General features: G+C 41.3%; 6 protein-coding genes across 6 annotated transcripts; 4 read left to right on the plus strand and 2 right to left on the minus strand.

Annotated features, from left to right (window-relative positions):
* Positions 1 to 195: 195 nt before the first annotated feature.
* GPX2_2 (Glutathione peroxidase 2) lies at positions 196 to 2846 on the plus strand (the record flags this gene model as incomplete). The annotated part of the gene is made up of 6 exons (XM_064830708.1): positions 196 to 327; positions 384 to 1081; positions 1145 to 1293; positions 1348 to 2052; positions 2104 to 2393; positions 2454 to 2846. The coding sequence occupies 6 exons, from the start codon at positions 196 to 198 to the stop codon at positions 2844 to 2846; spliced, it is 2367 nt and encodes a 788-aa protein (XP_064683210.1).
* Positions 2847 to 3588: 742 nt separating this feature from the next.
* ATC70_011519 (uncharacterized protein) lies at positions 3589 to 5861 on the minus strand (the record flags this gene model as incomplete). Its single annotated transcript, XM_064830709.1, has 7 exons — positions 3589 to 3791; positions 3849 to 4022; positions 4078 to 4558; positions 4615 to 4736; positions 4805 to 5193; positions 5263 to 5402; positions 5460 to 5861. 7 exons carry the CDS (start codon positions 5859 to 5861, stop codon positions 3589 to 3591), a joined length of 1911 nt encoding a protein of 636 aa, XP_064683211.1.
* Positions 5862 to 6912: 1051 nt separating this feature from the next.
* ATC70_011520 (uncharacterized protein) lies at positions 6913 to 7803 on the plus strand (the record flags this gene model as incomplete). The annotated part of the gene is made up of 1 exon (XM_064830710.1): positions 6913 to 7803. One exon carries the CDS (start codon positions 6913 to 6915, stop codon positions 7801 to 7803), a length of 891 nt encoding a protein of 296 aa, XP_064683212.1.
* Positions 7804 to 9048: 1245 nt separating this feature from the next.
* On the plus strand, positions 9049 to 9818 carry ATC70_011521 (uncharacterized protein; the record flags this gene model as incomplete). The annotated part of the gene is made up of 4 exons (XM_064830711.1): positions 9049 to 9139; positions 9192 to 9294; positions 9359 to 9484; positions 9545 to 9818. 4 exons carry the CDS (start codon positions 9049 to 9051, stop codon positions 9816 to 9818), a joined length of 594 nt encoding a protein of 197 aa, XP_064683213.1.
* A 171-nt stretch (positions 9819 to 9989) lies between these two features.
* On the plus strand, positions 9990 to 12884 carry STR3 (cystathionine beta-lyase; the record flags this gene model as incomplete). The annotated part of the gene is made up of 6 exons (XM_064830712.1): positions 9990 to 10007; positions 10071 to 10183; positions 10245 to 10339; positions 10405 to 10784; positions 10845 to 12745; positions 12800 to 12884. The coding sequence occupies 6 exons, from the start codon at positions 9990 to 9992 to the stop codon at positions 12882 to 12884; spliced, it is 2592 nt and encodes an 863-aa protein (XP_064683214.1).
* Positions 12885 to 13967: 1083 nt separating this feature from the next.
* On the minus strand, positions 13968 to 17516 carry ATC70_011523 (uncharacterized protein; the record flags this gene model as incomplete). The annotated part of the gene is made up of 1 exon (XM_064830713.1): positions 13968 to 17516. The coding sequence occupies one exon, from the start codon at positions 17514 to 17516 to the stop codon at positions 13968 to 13970; it is 3549 nt and encodes a 1182-aa protein (XP_064683215.1).
* Between the last annotated feature and the right edge of the window lie 247 nt (positions 17517 to 17763).

The following is a 17763-nucleotide window of genomic DNA, read 5'->3' on the forward strand; positions in this document are numbered from 1 at the left end:
CTGCCAATGAGAAGTGCTAATGCTGCCTGGCTTCATCCATCAGTTTGCAATGCTCGTAGCGTCCAATTTTATACCTCTGATGCCATGTCAAGTTACTCACGGAGGACCAATGACAGCACACTGTTTTTGATACAAAACTCCACACGCAACTCTTTTTTTCTCATACTCTTTTTCCTCTTCTTTTCAGATCACATCATGCCACAGCCAGAAGCCAGCAGCAGCAGCAACAACAACAACAACAACAAGCCTGATCTTAAGGAATTGGCAAAGATGCTGTCGGATGCCTACTACAACATCTTGCAGCATTCAACCCTAACGCCAGCCCAGGTATGCATGCTTTGCTAACAAAATACTATGACTCAGCTGAAATAACTCCAATATAGATGATCAACAGTTTAAAGCAACTGGCACAGTATAGCAGCGATCTACCCACTTCATGGTTCACGCCACAATTCCTAGATACCTTGATTGCATTCAAGAGTAGATTCATGCTGGATGGACAATTGGAAGGCCTTGCCTCCATCATTACTTTATTCTCCAGTTGGCTCCGTCGCTTGAACGCAGTGGATGATTCGAGATTGAAGCTTGTCATGGACACCTTGTTGGAACTGCTCTTGTCAACAGACAACCGTTATTTGGCGATTCAGAAAGACGCATGGATTGGCTGGGTATCATTGATGGGAAAGAGTCAGGATATCACTTTATTGGAAGGCATGACAAAAGTATTGGAACTGTACACCTTGGGCCACGACGACCAGAGGATACACGCCTTGTCAGAAGCGTTGGATGCAGGTGTAGCGCACGCATTGGCTCAAACAAACGCCCTCAATGATTTTGAAGTGGAGTCTTGCCGAAACCTATTACATGCTCACATCCAGTATTGCGCAAAGAGAGCAGATGGTCCCCGTGCGATTATGACGGCTATTGAGCATGTGGTAGATATCAGATCGCAGGAGAAGCCCCAGAGTAGAGCTGAAGCTGACTTAGCGACGCTTGTCAATATGGCCAAGGATGTTGTAAAGGATCAACCAGAGACATTAGCTATCAATTTCACATGTTTAGCCGTGTTGGCCGGTGTAGTGTAAGTAGTGGCTGTATGCTTGAGTGTGTGTATGTGTGTCATTGTTCTGATCAGAATACACAGACGCATGTTGCAGTTTAATCAAGGAAAGAAGACAAAAAAGGTGCTTGGCCTAAGACAAGATGCTGAAAAGGCATTCATCACTCAGTTGGATATGGCTGTTGACAAGGTTACTTCCCCAGAGCATGTTCATGATGTTGCCATCAACCAAGGTAAAGGACGGATTAGATCAAGCAAGCACAATCGACTTATCTTTCATTTACTAGACATGATTGCTTTCTTTGCTTGCAGATGCATCATACAAATTCCATCTGAATTGACACTTGCCATGAAGAACCTTTCTACGCTCCTCAAGTTACTTGGCGCAAGCTTATTGACCAGTCCCTACACCTTCAACAACAGCGATGTTATTCACAGACTACAAAATAAGCCAGAGATCACAAAAGAAATGACTCAATTGGTCAACCAGCCTCTCTTTAAAGACATTGGCCGTATTTCCAGAGCCATGGCCAAAATAATAGAAATTCTTTTGCTCAATGAGCAATCTGCTGATGTAGTGCAAGCCCTCTTGGATCGCCTGGTTGGATTCTCTTACAATGTGTTCTTTGACTGGGATCAATACATTATGGACACAGCAGACAAATCAATGACCCCTGATGAAGCTAAGAATTTCAAGGAATTGGAGAACGCTGTATGGACCGTCTTCAAGAGCATGACATTTGCCTTTACTGTCATTTTAAAGGCTGTGGCTGTCGATATACCCGATGGAAAGGGCCTCATTCAGGTTCCTCACGCTGCTCAAGACACCATCTCGGTGTATGCCAACTTTAACTTTATCACTGAGCATCTGGGAGAAGGTGCAGGTCGTCAAGCCTATCAAGATACGTTGACAAATGCTGTTGCTTATTTGTTGCATGATGACAATCAATGCGAGTTGAACAGACTGTTGTCATTGGCTTTCAAGGAATATGGTATGTCAATGTGTGATTAGGGGGGGACATGATACTAACACTCTATCATAGCTCCCTCCAAGTTTGTGCATGACGACAAGCCCACTGTAGAGTTGTTGTCCATGGTAAAGCAATCTCGTCTGACCTTCTTTACTGACTTGATCGAGCAAGTGATGACCAATGTGGATGATCAAGTGCTGGAAAATGACATCTTGCCTGTTATTTATCCCGTTCTCAAGTGGAAGCGAATTGAAAACAAGGATCTGTATGAAAGTGCTCATACGGCTGTCATCACTGCCTTTATAGCTGAAAAACCCGTTTCTCGAGAATTGGCAGGAGTCTATGCCAAGATACTGATCGATGTAAGTTTCTTTTTCTCGATGCGTAATACAAGTTCAAACAGCCAACATGTAACCTGATAGAACTTTCCCGAGCCAATGAATCTAGACCAATTTCGCTTTGGCTTCAACACTTTAATACAAGCACTGTGTGGCCTGGACGATGCATTAGCCTGGCTCACAGTCAATCAATTGATACTCAAGATTCATTCCCTTAATGAGGAAAAGGACATTCCACTTCGTAACGAATATACCACGGCATTGATTGATCTACTCAAACCTCTCTCGCTGGGTCCCTTCTTCCCATCTATTTTGGATGAAATTAGAACGCTGATTTTGGCTCAAGAAACTCGTGTCATGCAGAAGGCTACAATGAAGATTCTGTTTGAAACTGTTAGCGGGTCTGGCATTTCTGATATGAGAAGAACTGAAGCTGTTGGCTGGTTTTTGGAGTTGAAACGAGAGTTACATATGTAGATTTTTATTTGTACTATTATTAATAAAATGTTGATGTTAACAAGGCTTGATAGACTGTAGCTGCTGTTGTTGTTGTTGTTGTTGTTGCTAATGAGTGTTTATGAAGATTTGCTTTTGCCATTGACTGATATATAATGGTACGCGACAATCAAAACCATAGTAATGACACCAAGAGAGTTGGCAATCAGTGTAAGTTGGGTATCTGTAATCATCGCTAACACATGTAGTTGCCTGTCAGTCTATGGATAAACATCTACTTGTGGTCTACACGCTCACCTTTTTTTTTCGAAATGCAGTAGTGAATACAAAAGCAAAAAGATACAGGAATTGTGAATTAGATTGAGTGTGGATATTTCAACCAATTCAATCTCAAAACGTTTATTGCTGTCTTTGGATTCGAGCAGCATTGCTGCTTATTGAATATCGAATATGCTGAAAGGGGATGTATAGTAGCTGTCGACAATGAATTTTGGTAGTGGAGACTTTAGACTAATTTCCTGTAGGACTAGTTTGGCAACAGAGTCTCGTAATACTGTCCATGATTGAGCAACCTCATGAATAGACTTTTGGCGATATTGACGAATAGACTTTCAAAGGTACTTTTTCACTATAGGATTGTTTCAGTTTTGTAGTTATGTGCTCTCACATTACGATGAGCTCTTTCATAATGTATTTATTTGAGATTTGATTTGATTTTCCTACAATAAAATTGAAAGGGGTTCTGACTCTTATATGTACAATTCTACACAGCAACCAGCGATGAGCTTGATTCCTTGGTCTCAATGGTGTATCCGCCTTGCCCGTCTAAAATAACAATAGTGCTATGGTAGTCAATCACATTTGGATGATGGCTCACGCTAATAACACTGGTTCCCATATTAATCAGTGCTTCATATAAATAGTCCTCCGTGTCCTTATCCATTGCGCTAGTTGCTTCATCAAGAACTACGATACCGAGCATTGAGTGACATTTCCATAGTCAGCAATCTATACCAAGCATACCTGCAAATCGCGGCTTCCAATAAAAGATACGAGCAAACACTAATCGCTGTTGCTCACCAGGAGATAACATCTTGGACCACTCCTGACCATACACAGTATCATATGATTTCACCAAGCCTGACAGGTGACTAAGACGCACCTTTTGTAGTAGCTGGACAATCTCTTGATCTGTAACTGTGCACGCTTGGATTAGTATAATCACATCACCAGCCCAACACCAAGCACTTACTTTTAGCAGCTGGTGTTGTATTTGGATATACAATCTGATCCCTCAGCGACCCCTCAATGAGGTATGGCATTTGAGGAAGGAAAATAATATCTTTCCCCATGATGACCTTGGGGACATGTACTCTGCCTTCGCTACAGGGCCATAGACAAGCCAACGCGCGCAAAATGGAAGTCTTACCAGATCCATTGGGGCCAACAAAGGCGACATGATCACCTTGGTAAATCTTGAGATTCAAATCGTGCACAATGAGCTTTGATCGAGGAGAGAACAAGGACACATTCTCGAATTCAATGGTATCGCTTTGCTCTTCCTTTCTAACGGGATGCTCGGTTTCCATTTTCTCAATCTCGACAGCAACTTGATCCAATGCTTCCAACAGCTCACCCACACGAGCAGTAAAGCCTGCGAGATCCGACAATTTGGTGGACTGTTCAATGATGGTTGAAAACAAATAGATCAAATACATGGCGACAAAGGAGTTCTACAGCAATCTCATATTAATATTGTTTCTTACATTGTGTTCTCAACTCCACATACTGCACTGATAATAGCACTCAGCTCAGAAGCATCCTTTCCATCGAACACGCCAGCAAAGATAGGGATAGCAATAATTAAATAGCTGAGGATTGACCCCAAGTAAGAGAAGCTCTCATTTGCCACTAAATCAAGAATGTTGAGCGTTTCAGGGGGAGGGGGGGGACACACTTGTTGACAGGTTCCAACTTACTTTTCAGGGGAAGCTCTTTGTTTACAATGGTACGTTGATATGTCAACAGTGTCTCCAAGCTGTGCTGTGCTCTGCCATTCTCTTCCTCTTCACCATCGCAGAAAGCAATGGATTCAGCATACTGTCTCAGCCTGACATGAAGATAGCGAAAGTTTCCTTCCTGCAGCTCCTTGAAAAACACAGCATTGACAATGGGTTGAATAAACTTGCGACTAATGAATGAGCCCAGCAAAAAGTAGACGTAGATCAACAAAGGTCCAGCAAATCCAGTGACGATCCAGCATTTGTATGTGTAGTAGACAACCATGACAGGTGCAATAATGAGGTTCGTGACAATTTGACGCAACGTCTCTGCAAACTTATCGACATCTTGAGTAATACGTTGATCTCTGTAAACAAAATAAGATTGTGTGGTAAGTTACACAGAGATGTGATCACAACGTAAATGTTGATATTACGGGTTATCCACTTTTTCATGATTCATCACAAGGGTATACATGGATTTTGGCTTGATGTACTTGTTTTGCAAGTGAATTGTCAGCAATTTTCTTGCCTTCAATGCAAAGAGACCGCCCATAAAGTTGAGTAAACTTTTGCACTAAAATTGGATCTAAATAAAACAGGGTGCGAGATCGAATTCTGGTCAACAACTTACGGTAGCAGTGCTGAAAACAAGCAAAAGACAGGGTAGAATGTACTTTGAGAATCCAATCGCATCTCTGCTGGTCAAAATAGAGTAAAATTGACTTGGTATCATGCCCACAAAGTAGACAAGCACTTCGTAACTGACGCCCAGAGTGATAAAGGTAATGTAGAGCCAGAATAAACTGTGCTTGCGAGCTTCTTTCTTGGTGGACCATGGTTTATATAAGCGGCTACTCTTGAATAGAATACCTAAAAGCCGGGCAAACCGCTTGAAAAACACACTGTCAAAGCTGTAAGTCGATGTATCTACTGTTTTTGCATTTTGCTGATGAATTTGCTCTTCAATGTCGTCCTCTTGTTGATTGAAAATGGGATCATTGGAAGAGAAAGAATTGAGTCTTTCTTGCCGCATTAGACGCTGAAATGAGGGAGCGAAGAAAAGAGAGAGAAGGAAGAAGAAGAAAAAAAAAAAAAAAAAAAAAAAAAAAAAAAAAAAGAGATTTTTCTAGATTTCGCCCCTTTTTCTTGCTTTGAATTAAGGTGTATAATAGATGGAGGTCATCTACTGCCACCATATGTTATTACAGATCGCAAATTTGTTTTACCGATCATATGAATAACCTTTCAAGGTACACAGGATGGTACATATTAGCATGATTGTACTCACGCCGCAGTAATGCTTCATTATGCTTGCAACTAAACAGAAAGTTTGCATTGTTGATTTCTGTCGGTTTCACCATGCCAAGGGTTTTTTTTTTCTAGAGAGTGAGGAAAGTTTAGCGGGGACTGGTTGTGGTTGACAGATCATCTCTAGAAAAACGACGGAATGACAAGACTACAGTGCTGCCTTCCATGACTGCAAAGATCCATCTAGCTCTATAGCAAGTAAATGACAGGTTGATCTACTGTACTACTTGACAGTGCAGCTTCGAGGCAGTATAAGCATATTCTCCCATATCGCAGTGCCATGATATATCAGCATTTGAATGGATTTAGATTAGATGCTTTTTGAATGACAGCTTGTCGATATGAGAAATACCTCCACCAACGAGTAAGGAAGGTACCTGATCCGTCTTCAAAGCAGATATGTTTAGAATTGAGTTTGATTGTTAAATCAGCATTCTTTATAGAGCATGTGTAAATTTTTCTGATTTGTCATCCTGGGGGGTTGGATTTGCATGTCATTCATGTTTTATATCAAATTGATGGCATCTCGCCTTGCAAGAGTGGAGCCATGCTTCGATTATGAAGCCAACTGCCTTTTACAGCAAACCTACACACATGCCATCACGTATAAAATGTACAAATCTATAATCAAACGTCCTGGTTTACGGCAGTGAAACACACTTGAAAAGTATTACATCCGGAAGACCCCGCTAAATGCTCGCATATAAAAAATGAATCATTCTGATGTGAATTTCAAAGGGTTTTTCTTCTTGATCTCACATTCTATTTAGCATACAATGTTACAGCAACAACAACAATTCATTTCCTACTCTATCGCCATGGTGACCCCTTTCACCAAAGAAGGGGATTTATGCATTGAATCCATTCCTGAGCTTGTCAAGTTCTACATACACAAGTTGGAAGCACCTGGGTTGCTGATTAGTGGAAGCACAGGTGAACAGCACTGTATGACAATAGCTGAAAGAAAGCAATTGTATCAAATCGTCGGTGACACTGTTTCCAAGGACTACCCATTGTATGCAGGTGTAGCTGCTTTCAAGACTAAAGATGCTATCGAGTTGGCTCAAGCTGCTCAAAAATCTGGATTCGCTGGTATCATGTTGGGTGTTCCTCCATACCGTTTACCATCTCAAAAAGAGCTGAAGCAATATGTTATCGATGTTGCCAAATCCATCAAACTGCCCATCTTTTTATACAACAATCCTGCTGGCAATGGTGTTCAAATTGAGCCCGAGACGTATGCAAGTATTGCAAGTATTGCTGCCAACGTGTATGGTTTAAAAGAGGTTGGTGACTCTGCCAATGTCAAGAAGGTCAAGCAATTACTGGGCGACAAGGCTAGACAGCACACATTCTTTACGGGCATAGATGAAGAGTATGCTGAAGCCTACACAGAGCAAGGCTATACTGGAATCACATCTGTTGCAGGTAATGTGTTTCCAAAGGAGATGAAGCAAGCAGTAGAGTTTTTGCATATGGACCAAATTGAAAAGGGAAAGGAATTGTTGGCTTCTTTGGTGCCCAAGATTCAGGTGGTATTGGATACTGGATTGCTTCAAAGCATAAAGTACATTTTGAGAAAACGAGGAGCACCTGCTGGGTACTGCCCTCCTCCACTTTTGGAGCCCACAGAGGAAGATAAAGCACGCCTTGATGCATTTGTCTGAAGCCTGCTTAACATCAGAACATAATATGCCGCAGGCACTTTTAAAGCCTTAATAATAATAATAAAAAAAAAAGAGTTTGTATAAGCAAAACTGTACAGCAGAAGAAAGAAAAGTATCTAGACCAAGCTATAGTACCTTTTTGACTCACACTCCCACTCTCGTTGGCTTTAAACAGCATTGGTTACCTCTAGGTTAGAGGCTTTTATAGCCTGCTCTGTGTACACTATAGTAGCATAACTATAATCAAGCAATGGATGCAATTTTCCGTAATGTTAAATGCCAAGGAAAATGTGTGAGAGCAACTTAACAAAAGGACAAATTATAGGCTGGCATGAATGAGATTTTCGATGATCATCGTTGATTACCTTTATGATGAGCATGGCATAGTGGCCAGCCGCCAAATAATGTAATGTCCGACATGTAATTTTTCGTCTTGAAATGGGAATAATTGATCAATTTGCGATTTATTTAATCTATTTTGCAAGATTCGACTATGTATATTGTGCGAATTATCTCATGCGCGCTTAAGCTTTCTTAGAGTACTTTTCAAGACGCATCCAATGATACTGAATATGAGGGGTGTTTTGTATAAACTCATTGAGCAATATCAAGAAATATGAAATGAGGTTTTTGGCGAAAATGTCGAGATTTTACATATGAAGTTATCGCAAACAAAGTTTTAGGGGGTCGCTTTGGATCAAGACATATATTTTGATGTAATATATGCCTTAGTAAAAGTCTTCATTTTCAAGGTCAAAAACGCGATCGTTTGATTTTCGACAAAAACCATGGGGTATCACTCATGGGTTTTGCTCGATTTTCGATGATCCCAAAAAAAAGTTGAGCAAAGGCGTCAGAAAGTATGTGCTAGATGAAAGCAATTGTTTGGTGTTATTCTGGCGATCTAAAGTGGCTTCTAACGTGAGAAATGACGGCTCAAATGCGCTCAAAGTATGCTGTGTTTTGCCTATTTCTGGCTAGCAAGAGGTGATGCAAGTACATTGCTTGCCCTTATAAGTTGTTTCCATTGATACAGTGGTGGAGCATCGTAGAGAAGCCAGGCCACAGTGGTTTTAAAGCGTCTTGGCAATTAATTGCTGATCATGCTTTGGATGCTCACAGGAGAGAGACACCGCTTCAAGTAAAAGCTTGTGATTGAGGGATTTCAATTATTTGATCAGGAGCACACACAGTTTGCATTTTCCTACTTCTTTCTTCTGCTACTAAACTACAAGCATACCTCCAATGCCACACCCTGATGATGTTCAGTCCAATCTCAACTTGCAATTCGAAAAAATGGATGAGATGTATGCTAATGATGATTTGAGAGTGTTTGGTAAATAAGCAACGAGAGGGTCGCTTGCACATTGAACTCATCATCTCTCTAGGTCGTGATACAAGTCGAATTTTTAAAGAAGTCGATGTGATTCGACGAAAGCAGATTGAACTAGCAACTGAACATATCAGTCTGGAGTCCATTGATGATATGTCGTATGTATATAAAAGAAGCATTTCTCTCACTTCAGTGCTGTAACCACATCTTCCAAACCACAAGACTGCCAGTGATACAAACATCAGGTGATGTAGAAGATGAATACAAGCGAAATCTCGTTTATTTCAACAAGAAAGAGATGGCATTGAAGAGTCTGATGAACAAGCTGGATACACTGGGGCAGATCATGTAAGCAATTGGACGAGAGGGCAGTGTTGCCTGAACTAGTAGGCTGATGACTCGTATTAGGAACGATTTTCGAGAGAGATCCGACTTGAATCCACATACAATGAGCCATATCCGAGAGGCGACGACAGCACCCACGTCTGCAACGCACATGAGAAACATGTCTGCTGCAAATGCATTGAAAAACGAATACTATTCCCAAAGAGCACAAGCATCGTCGTCATCAGCATCAACGGCTGCTGCACAAAATACCAATGATCATCACATCAAGTCTAGTAATCCAAGAGAATCGATCTCTGTTTTATCTTTTGATCAAAGTCAAGTTTTGCAGAAATAAAACGCATTTCATTCTTGTTGATACCTTGAGCGATTGGGCCGTATGAAGCTGATACTACTGCTTTTAAAGCTACACACAAGCCACCACCTGTCAAATTAAAGCAAAACCTTTTTTTCTTGCGAGTGCTGCTTTTTTTTTTTCCTTTCTTCCTTGTTTTAAACTGCTCTCGTTATGAAATCATCTTACAAGGTGAGGATAGATCATATTCATGTCGCTCATCAGCAAAGCTGACATGGATCATTTCACATCTAGTTTTCCAATTTATTAGGCACTGTGTATACAGGCGCCAATGTCTTGTTCACACCCGATGGTAATTCAGTATTGAGTCCCGTAGGCAACCGTGTGTCCATGTTTGATCTCGTCAAGTAAGACCAAGCGTATGACTAGGATGTAATTCATGTGCACGCTAACATGCATTCATCACAGCAATACCTCATGCACACTTCCTTTTGAAATGCGCAAAAACATTGACCGCATGGCACTTTCACCCAACGGCACATTATTAGTTACCGTCGATAAAGGTAAACTACGAGTCGATTTACTCGATCAAGACGAGAAACCAACTCACGCTGAATTCAATCTCTAGATGGCAGAGCACTGTTGATTAATTTACCTCGTCGAGTTGTACTCCATCACATGAACTTTAAAACGAGAGCCAGAGCCATTCAATTCAGCCCTGATGGCAAATACTTTGCCATCACAAGCGACAAAACTGTCAACATTTGGAAAGCACCCGGCCACACTCGAGAATTCGCACCTTTTGTGCTCTATTTCACAGCACTCGGTCATCATGATGCCATAACCAACATCAACTGGAGTCCTGATTCCAGATTCTTCATCACTAGTTCAAAGGACATGACATGCAGAATTTTTACAGTGGATAGATCCATCGATTTCGTGCCAGCTTCTCTATCAGGCCATCGTGATTATATCGTCAATGCTTGGTTTTCTGCAGACATGAAGAATGTAAGCGCAAGAGAGCGAGACTGACTGCAGCATTGCGTTACTGACACACAGTTCCATTAGATTTACTCTATCAGCAGAGACGGATCATTGTTCCAGTGGAAAAACTCGACATATGCTGCCATGCATGAGGACTCTGATACAGAGATGGTGGAAGTGGATGAAGATGGAAACGAGGTTGTTCGTGTGGATAAGGTCAAGTGGAGAATTCAAAAGAAAAACTACTTCAACAGCACCAGCATCAAAGTCACCGAAGCACAGTTCTTTGCTGCCAGCAATCTCGTTGTAGCTGGCTTTGCTAACGGCTTGTTTGGCATCTACGAAGTGCCCAATTTCACCACCATTCACACTCTGAGTATTTCGCAAAAGAAGATTGACACAGTCGCTATCAACGCTACTGGTGAATGGCTTGCGTTCGGTTCGGCAGCCCTGGGTCAATTGTTGGTGTGGGAATGGCAATCCGAAACATATGTGTTGAAGCAGCAAGGCCATTATTACGATATCAATTCAGTCAGCTATTCAGGCGACGGACAATCATTAGCGACTGGTGGCGATGATGGTAAAGTCAAGGTGTGGAATACAGCAAGTGGTTTCTGTTTTGTGACATTCAGTGAGCACAGCAGTGGTGTCAATGCTGTTGAGTTTGCTAAACAGGGGCAGGTGCTGTTCTCGGCTAGTTTGGACGGTACGGTGCGTGCATTTGATTTGGTGCGTTATCGTAATTTCAGAACATTCACTAGCCCTAATCCTGTTCAATTCACTTCTTTGGCCGTTGATCCTAGTGGTGAAATTGTCTGCGCTGGTACCATGGATACATTTGAAATCTACGTGTGGAGTGTACAGACTGGTAAATTGCTTGATATCTTGGCTGGTCATACAGGCCCCATCAGTTCATTGGCTTTCTCACCTACGGGTATGATGCTTGTGAGTGGTAGTTGGGATCATTCTGCTCGTACCTGGGATGTATTTGGTCGCACCAAGAGCATTGAGCCCCTTGTTCACCAGACAGAAGTATTGGCTGTGGCATTCAAGCCCGATGGCAAGGAGATCGCTGCTGCCACTTTGGATGGTAATATTACATTCTGGGACATTCAAGAAGCAAATATTGTTGGCACCATTGATGGTCGCAAGGATATCATGGGTGGTCGCAAGAAGGATGATCGTACTTCATCTGATAATGCTGCCTCGGGCAAATGCTTCAACAGCATCTGCTATACAGCTGATGGCACAAGTTTGATTGGCTCTGGCACCAGCAAATATATCTGTATTTACGATGTGGCAAGCTCCTTTTTGATCAAGAAATTCACCATCTCCAAGAACCTTTCACTAGACGGCACTCAAGAAATGCTCAACTCGAAATACATGACAGAATTCGGCAGTTTGGAAGAGCTGGAAGACGAAGGATCTGACCGTGAGGAGCGTGTAGACTTTTCTCTACCCGGCACACGATCCGGCGATCTCTCTGTTAGAAACACAAGGCCTGAAATCAAATCCAAAGCAGTGCGCTTCTCTCCCACAGGCAGATCATGGGCTGCTGCGACAACAGATGGTCTCATGATTTACTCCCTAGACGAAGATATCCTCTTTGACCCATTTGATTTGGAGATTGATATCACACCAGAAACTGTGATTGAAGCCCTTGGTGAAAAAGAATACCTCAAGTCGCTCTGTATGGCATTCAGATTGAACGAAAAACCATTACTACACACTGTATTCGAAGGCGTTCCTCCAGATTCTGTGGACCTTGTTGCTCGTAGCATGCCTGAAAAGTACCTCTTTAAGCTATTAACATTTGTGGGTATGCACATGGAAACAAGCCCACACATTGAATTCCATTTGTTATGGGTCACCAGTGTCATGACAGCTCATGGAAGATACCTTCGCGACCACCGTGGTCAATTCCAGCCAGTGTTTAGAGCGTTGCATAAGGGTGTGAATCGTGTCAGAGATGATATTGCTACATTGTAAGTTTGAAAGCCTGTTTGTATAAATAATGTACTTATGCTCTGTTTATGTAGATGTGATTCAAACCAATATACACTCAAATATCTTCTCAATCAACAAGCCATCGCTGCACGCAAAGAAGCTGCCATGATAGAATAAAATGGTCTTCTTAAATTCAGCTGTATACATATATTTCTTGCCTTTTTTCTTTTGTTACTGGAATTTGAATAAATTTTGCTATAAACCTCTTAAAAAGCCTGTTCATTTATAAAACGAAAGATTATAAAATGATTGTTATCTTCTTCTGTGTGATGATGGCCAGTTTGCGTTTTGGGATTGTTGAAATAATCTTTTTACGTAGCAATTCTTTAGAGGGGTATTGTATTTTGCGGTTAAATTCAGGATAAACTTGTACCAAGCCTTCAAACCCTTTTTGTGGCAGTTCAATAAGTTTTCAATAGTCCACTTGTATTTGCCCTGAGACACTTTACACTATCATATCATGATAGATTTACACACTTTTGAAATTGAAAAAAGGAAAGACGATTTTGCAAGTATATTAGTGGGCTGGTATCATTAGATGCAAGACTCAAAAGAGAATAGTATGATTAACGATGGTACTATCAAATTCACCTCCTACTTTCCATTGGCTTCAGAAGCATCTAGTAGTAGTGCCTTCATGATAAAAGGCTGCTATTGAGTTTGTCAGCCTGCCTCACCAGCCGCCAAAATAATTTTAAACTCAAGCTTATTGTCTGCTCTAGATTGGCCAAATGTCAGTAAACTTCGACTCGATTGAACTATTTTGTGATATTCGACTATATAAATTGTAATTTTCATCCGATGCTTCCTAATACATTCTTGAAGTACTTTTCAAGGCGCATCCAATGGTACCAAGTAATATAAATGTTTTGAATAAACGTATCAAGTAATTTACGAAAATATAAAACGAGGTTTCTGGCTAAAAAGTCGAGATTTTCCATATCAAAGTCCCACAAAGATGATTTTAGGGGTTACGTTAGATCGATAGAAACATTTTGAATTAATATATACCATAGTAAAAGTCTTCATTATCAAGGTCAAAAACGCGATCGTTTAATTTTCAATGAAAATTTTTTTTTTTTTTTTTGTATGGATGTTGCTTATTTATTAGTAAATATACATTATAATAAGAACATCAAATGATGGACAAGTGTATGTAACAAAGTGACTTGCCATATATAAAATCTATTAAAGCTACTACTAATATTGATGCTTGAGATCTGACAATCTCATCACTTCAGCACTGATCTTGTTGGTGACATTGTTGGTATCAAATGGCACTCCTTCGAATGTTTGTAGGAGGTGGAATCTCCATATCATACGAATGGTGGCAGCAAACAGGTCGAAGATTGTAATCTTGATATCGAGGTTGTAGATGAAATATTGCTTCAGGTTTAAGTTAACTATAGATTGGTATACTTGTTGTGGATTAGCAACCTTGGGGTATCCCAGGAATTGTTCAAAGATGTTGGACCAAATGTCGTTTTTGTGGGGGCAGCTAACCATGAGATGTTTGGCATCTTCAGTATCATTGCAGAGGGTACATTTGTCATCTTCGACGTTCCTCAGGCGTCGAACGAAAAGAGCTGATTTGCTCGGGCATTGCTTGTGTATCATTCTATACCAGACATTTCTCACAGAGTGATGCATGTTTTGATGATAGAAGTGTTTCCACTGGACTTTGCTGATGGTATGATTGAACTTTCGTCCAACATCAAGGTTGTGTATGTCCAGCATAATTGATCTCAAGTATTTGTTTGACATTTGAAGCATTGGGCGGTCTTGGTAGTTAAGCATAGCAACGAAAGGCTGTAGGTCTAGATGAGCCTCCATGTTTCTTGTATCCGCGAAAGATTCCAATCTGATGTTCCCACAGAGAAGACCTCTTTCTATCTGATTCCTAATGTTTGGTCGCTTGCATTCACTTCTTGGCTTTATCTGCAGAGTACTTGTTTCCTGGTTGACGTGGAAGAAGTCATGAACTTTACTCTCCCTGATCGAGTCTCTGCTTGTGTATCCCATGGCTACTTCCTCATTGACAAAATCAAGAATTTCCAGCACTGGCAATGACAAGAGTGTCATGACATTTGGTTTGACAGACCAAGCGAGTGAGAATGGGGAATGCTTCATATAAGTATCTATTGCCTCGAACATCATGTGATAAGGGTGGAAGCCTCTTAACTGGTTTTTGTATCTAGCCGTTTGGAACAGTATAGGGATTATGTGCGATGGTGAGTCGTGCGACATCTTCAAATAATCCACTAGTAGCCTATACGTGAGACCAGGTATGTTGTTGCTGTTTTCTGTCAGCAAAGCGTTCAGGTATCTGAATTGCAGAACCTTTTGTTGCGCCATTATATCAATCAGTCCTAAACCGCCTTGATACCTTGGTAGGAAGAGAGAGTTGCCCTTTAGAGGTGGATACAAGCCAGACATTACAAACTGATAAATGATTGAGGTTATCTTCTTGACTGTGTCTTTGGGCAGGGAAACGATCCGAATGACATGCCATAGTTTGGACAATATCATAGTGTTGGCAATATTCGCTCTGCCGTACAGTGAGACTTGTCGTGCTGCAAACCTTTCAACAGCAGTAGTGATATCACCCAGCAGTTTAGCGATGTATACGTCTCTTTGTTGATTGCAGAACCAAATTGGATAACCTAGGTATTTTATAAATCCTGTAGACGTAGAATCATACCATTTGATTTTGAGATTGTTTGTTGCATGATCTTGAATTAGGCCACCAGTTTGGCTTGTCATTCTTCCACCATGAAGAGGGAAGGCCACGGACTTGTCGTAGTTGATCTTGGAGTTCGAGGCCTTGTTGTAAGTTCTCAATCTTTCTTCCAGATCAAGAAGTTCTGCCCGAGACTTGACGAAAGTCAGGACATCATCCGCATATGCGAGTACTTTCAATGGAGGAGGAGCCACCCAACTGTTTGTTCTCTTGCTTATAGGCTTGACGTGCTGGAGACTATACCCCGAGATAGTTGTACTTTTGGTCACAGATAGCAGAAATGGTTCAATAGCCAAGTTGAACAGCATTGGTGATATACTGTCTCCTTGTCTGATGCCGCGTCTTTGCTCGATAGGATCTGTTAAAAAGCCATTGACATTCACGTAAATGGAGTTGTCGAAGAATAACTTGCAGATGCATTGGACAAACTGTTTTGGGAAACCAAACTTCACTAGGACCTTGGATAGATACTGGGGATGTACCCTATCATACGCTTTGGCGTTGTCCAGCATAATCCCAGCATATTCGACAAATTCTCCAGAATTGTTCCATCTTGCTTCACGTGCATTGTCTACAATCACTTTCAACGACATCCCATGGTCTCCAATGTATCTACCTCTCAGGAAACCACTTTGGTGGGGGCCTATAAGGTCACTTGCTACCTCTATGACTCGTGAGTTAAGTAGTCTGGTAAACACTTTGCAATCAGAGGCTATTAGGGTTATTGGACGGTAGTTGCCAAGGTCAGTCATATCCCCTTTCTTTGGTAGCAGCACAATACATGATTCCTGCCAGGATTTTGGGAATTTGCCTAGTGATAAAGCATCGTTGAACACTTGCAGAATAATCGCTTCACAGCTCGGGTTGATTACTAGAAGGTGCAAAATTTCGTAACATATACCATCCAGGCCCGGACTACTACCATTTGGCGTTCTTCGAGATCCTTGAATGATATCTTCGTAAGGTATGTCTTCAATGATGTCCTGTGAGTCCTCAGCTGGAATTGTTTTGTCGATATATTGTAGCATTCTTTCCACACAATTGAGATCAATTTCTTCCTCGGTGTATAGGTCTTGATAAAAGACTTTGGCAGCGTCAAGTTTAGTACTAGTTTCCAAGCATTGTTCCCCGGAAGTAGGATGCTTTAGGCTAGAGATTGTTCGCTTGGATGCCTTTTCCGCTAATGTTTGCTTGATGTAACCTGGAGACTTTTCACTCTTCTCGTGCCATCTCTGTCCTGCTCTCAGTCGTTGGACGTCAACTATCTCTTGTTGGAGTTGGGATAGCTCCTTTTCGACAGGAGAAAGCAAAAGATTAAGACAGACGGAATCATCCCGGTACCTACGTAGCAAATTGTTCCTCTCGCTCTGTAACTTCTTGATTTTAGCTTTCCTCCATGAACAGTGAGTGCGGCTGAAGTTTAGAGTAACTTGCTTAGTTTTCTTCTTAATCAGGTCCCATTTTTCTTGAGCAGATAGGTTAGGATCTAATTTGGTTTCAACGTAGTTAGAGATAGCAGTGTTTAATTTGTTGACGTAGATAGGGTTCTTCGCAAGAAAGGGGTTGGCCCGCCAAACACCTTTACCACAGTTAGTCATGCCGGTAGTGTATGTCTTGGTTAACAAGGCATGGTCTGTCCATTCTTGAGAGAGAAATGTGATATCACCATCACTCATTTTGAAGAAAGCATCGCGGCCTGCAAACATATAGTCGAGAGTGGAAAGAGACGATCCACGTCTAAAAGTGTAATCATGCGGTAAATTTGGTTGGTTCAAGCAATCTGAAAAGTGAGTGTTCAAAAATTCAATGAAACTTTTGGGCTTTCCAGTTTGGCGATTATAGCGTTGGCTTGTGGAGTCGAAGCAGCAGTTCATGTCACCGGCTATGATGAGAGAAGGGATAATCTCAGGCATGGAGTTGAGGAGACTGATGATTTGGTCGAACAAGTGATTTCTCGCCCTGTAGTCATCAGAGTGAGCATAGATATTTAAAATGTAAATTGGAGGCATGTTATTGTTAACCAGTGATAGCTTGGTCAGAATAACTCTTCCGTCTTCTAGTATTTTGATTTGTTGTAGATTCAGTGATGGATTGAAGTTGATGACTCCACATTGTCCAGTCCAAATTGCTTGGTGGTACTGGAATTGATATTTAAAATTTGTTGTAATGTTTTCAAAGGAATGGTGAGGAATATTTGTTTCCTGGCATAGTAATATATTTAACTTTTGTTGCTTAAGGTAGGTGATGAACCTATTT

This window comes from Mucor velutinosus, assembly GCF_035048745.1.
Source record: "Mucor velutinosus strain NIH1002 chromosome Unknown tig00001564, whole genome shotgun sequence".
NCBI lineage: Eukaryota > Fungi > Mucoromycota > Mucoromycetes > Mucorales > Mucoraceae > Mucor > Mucor velutinosus.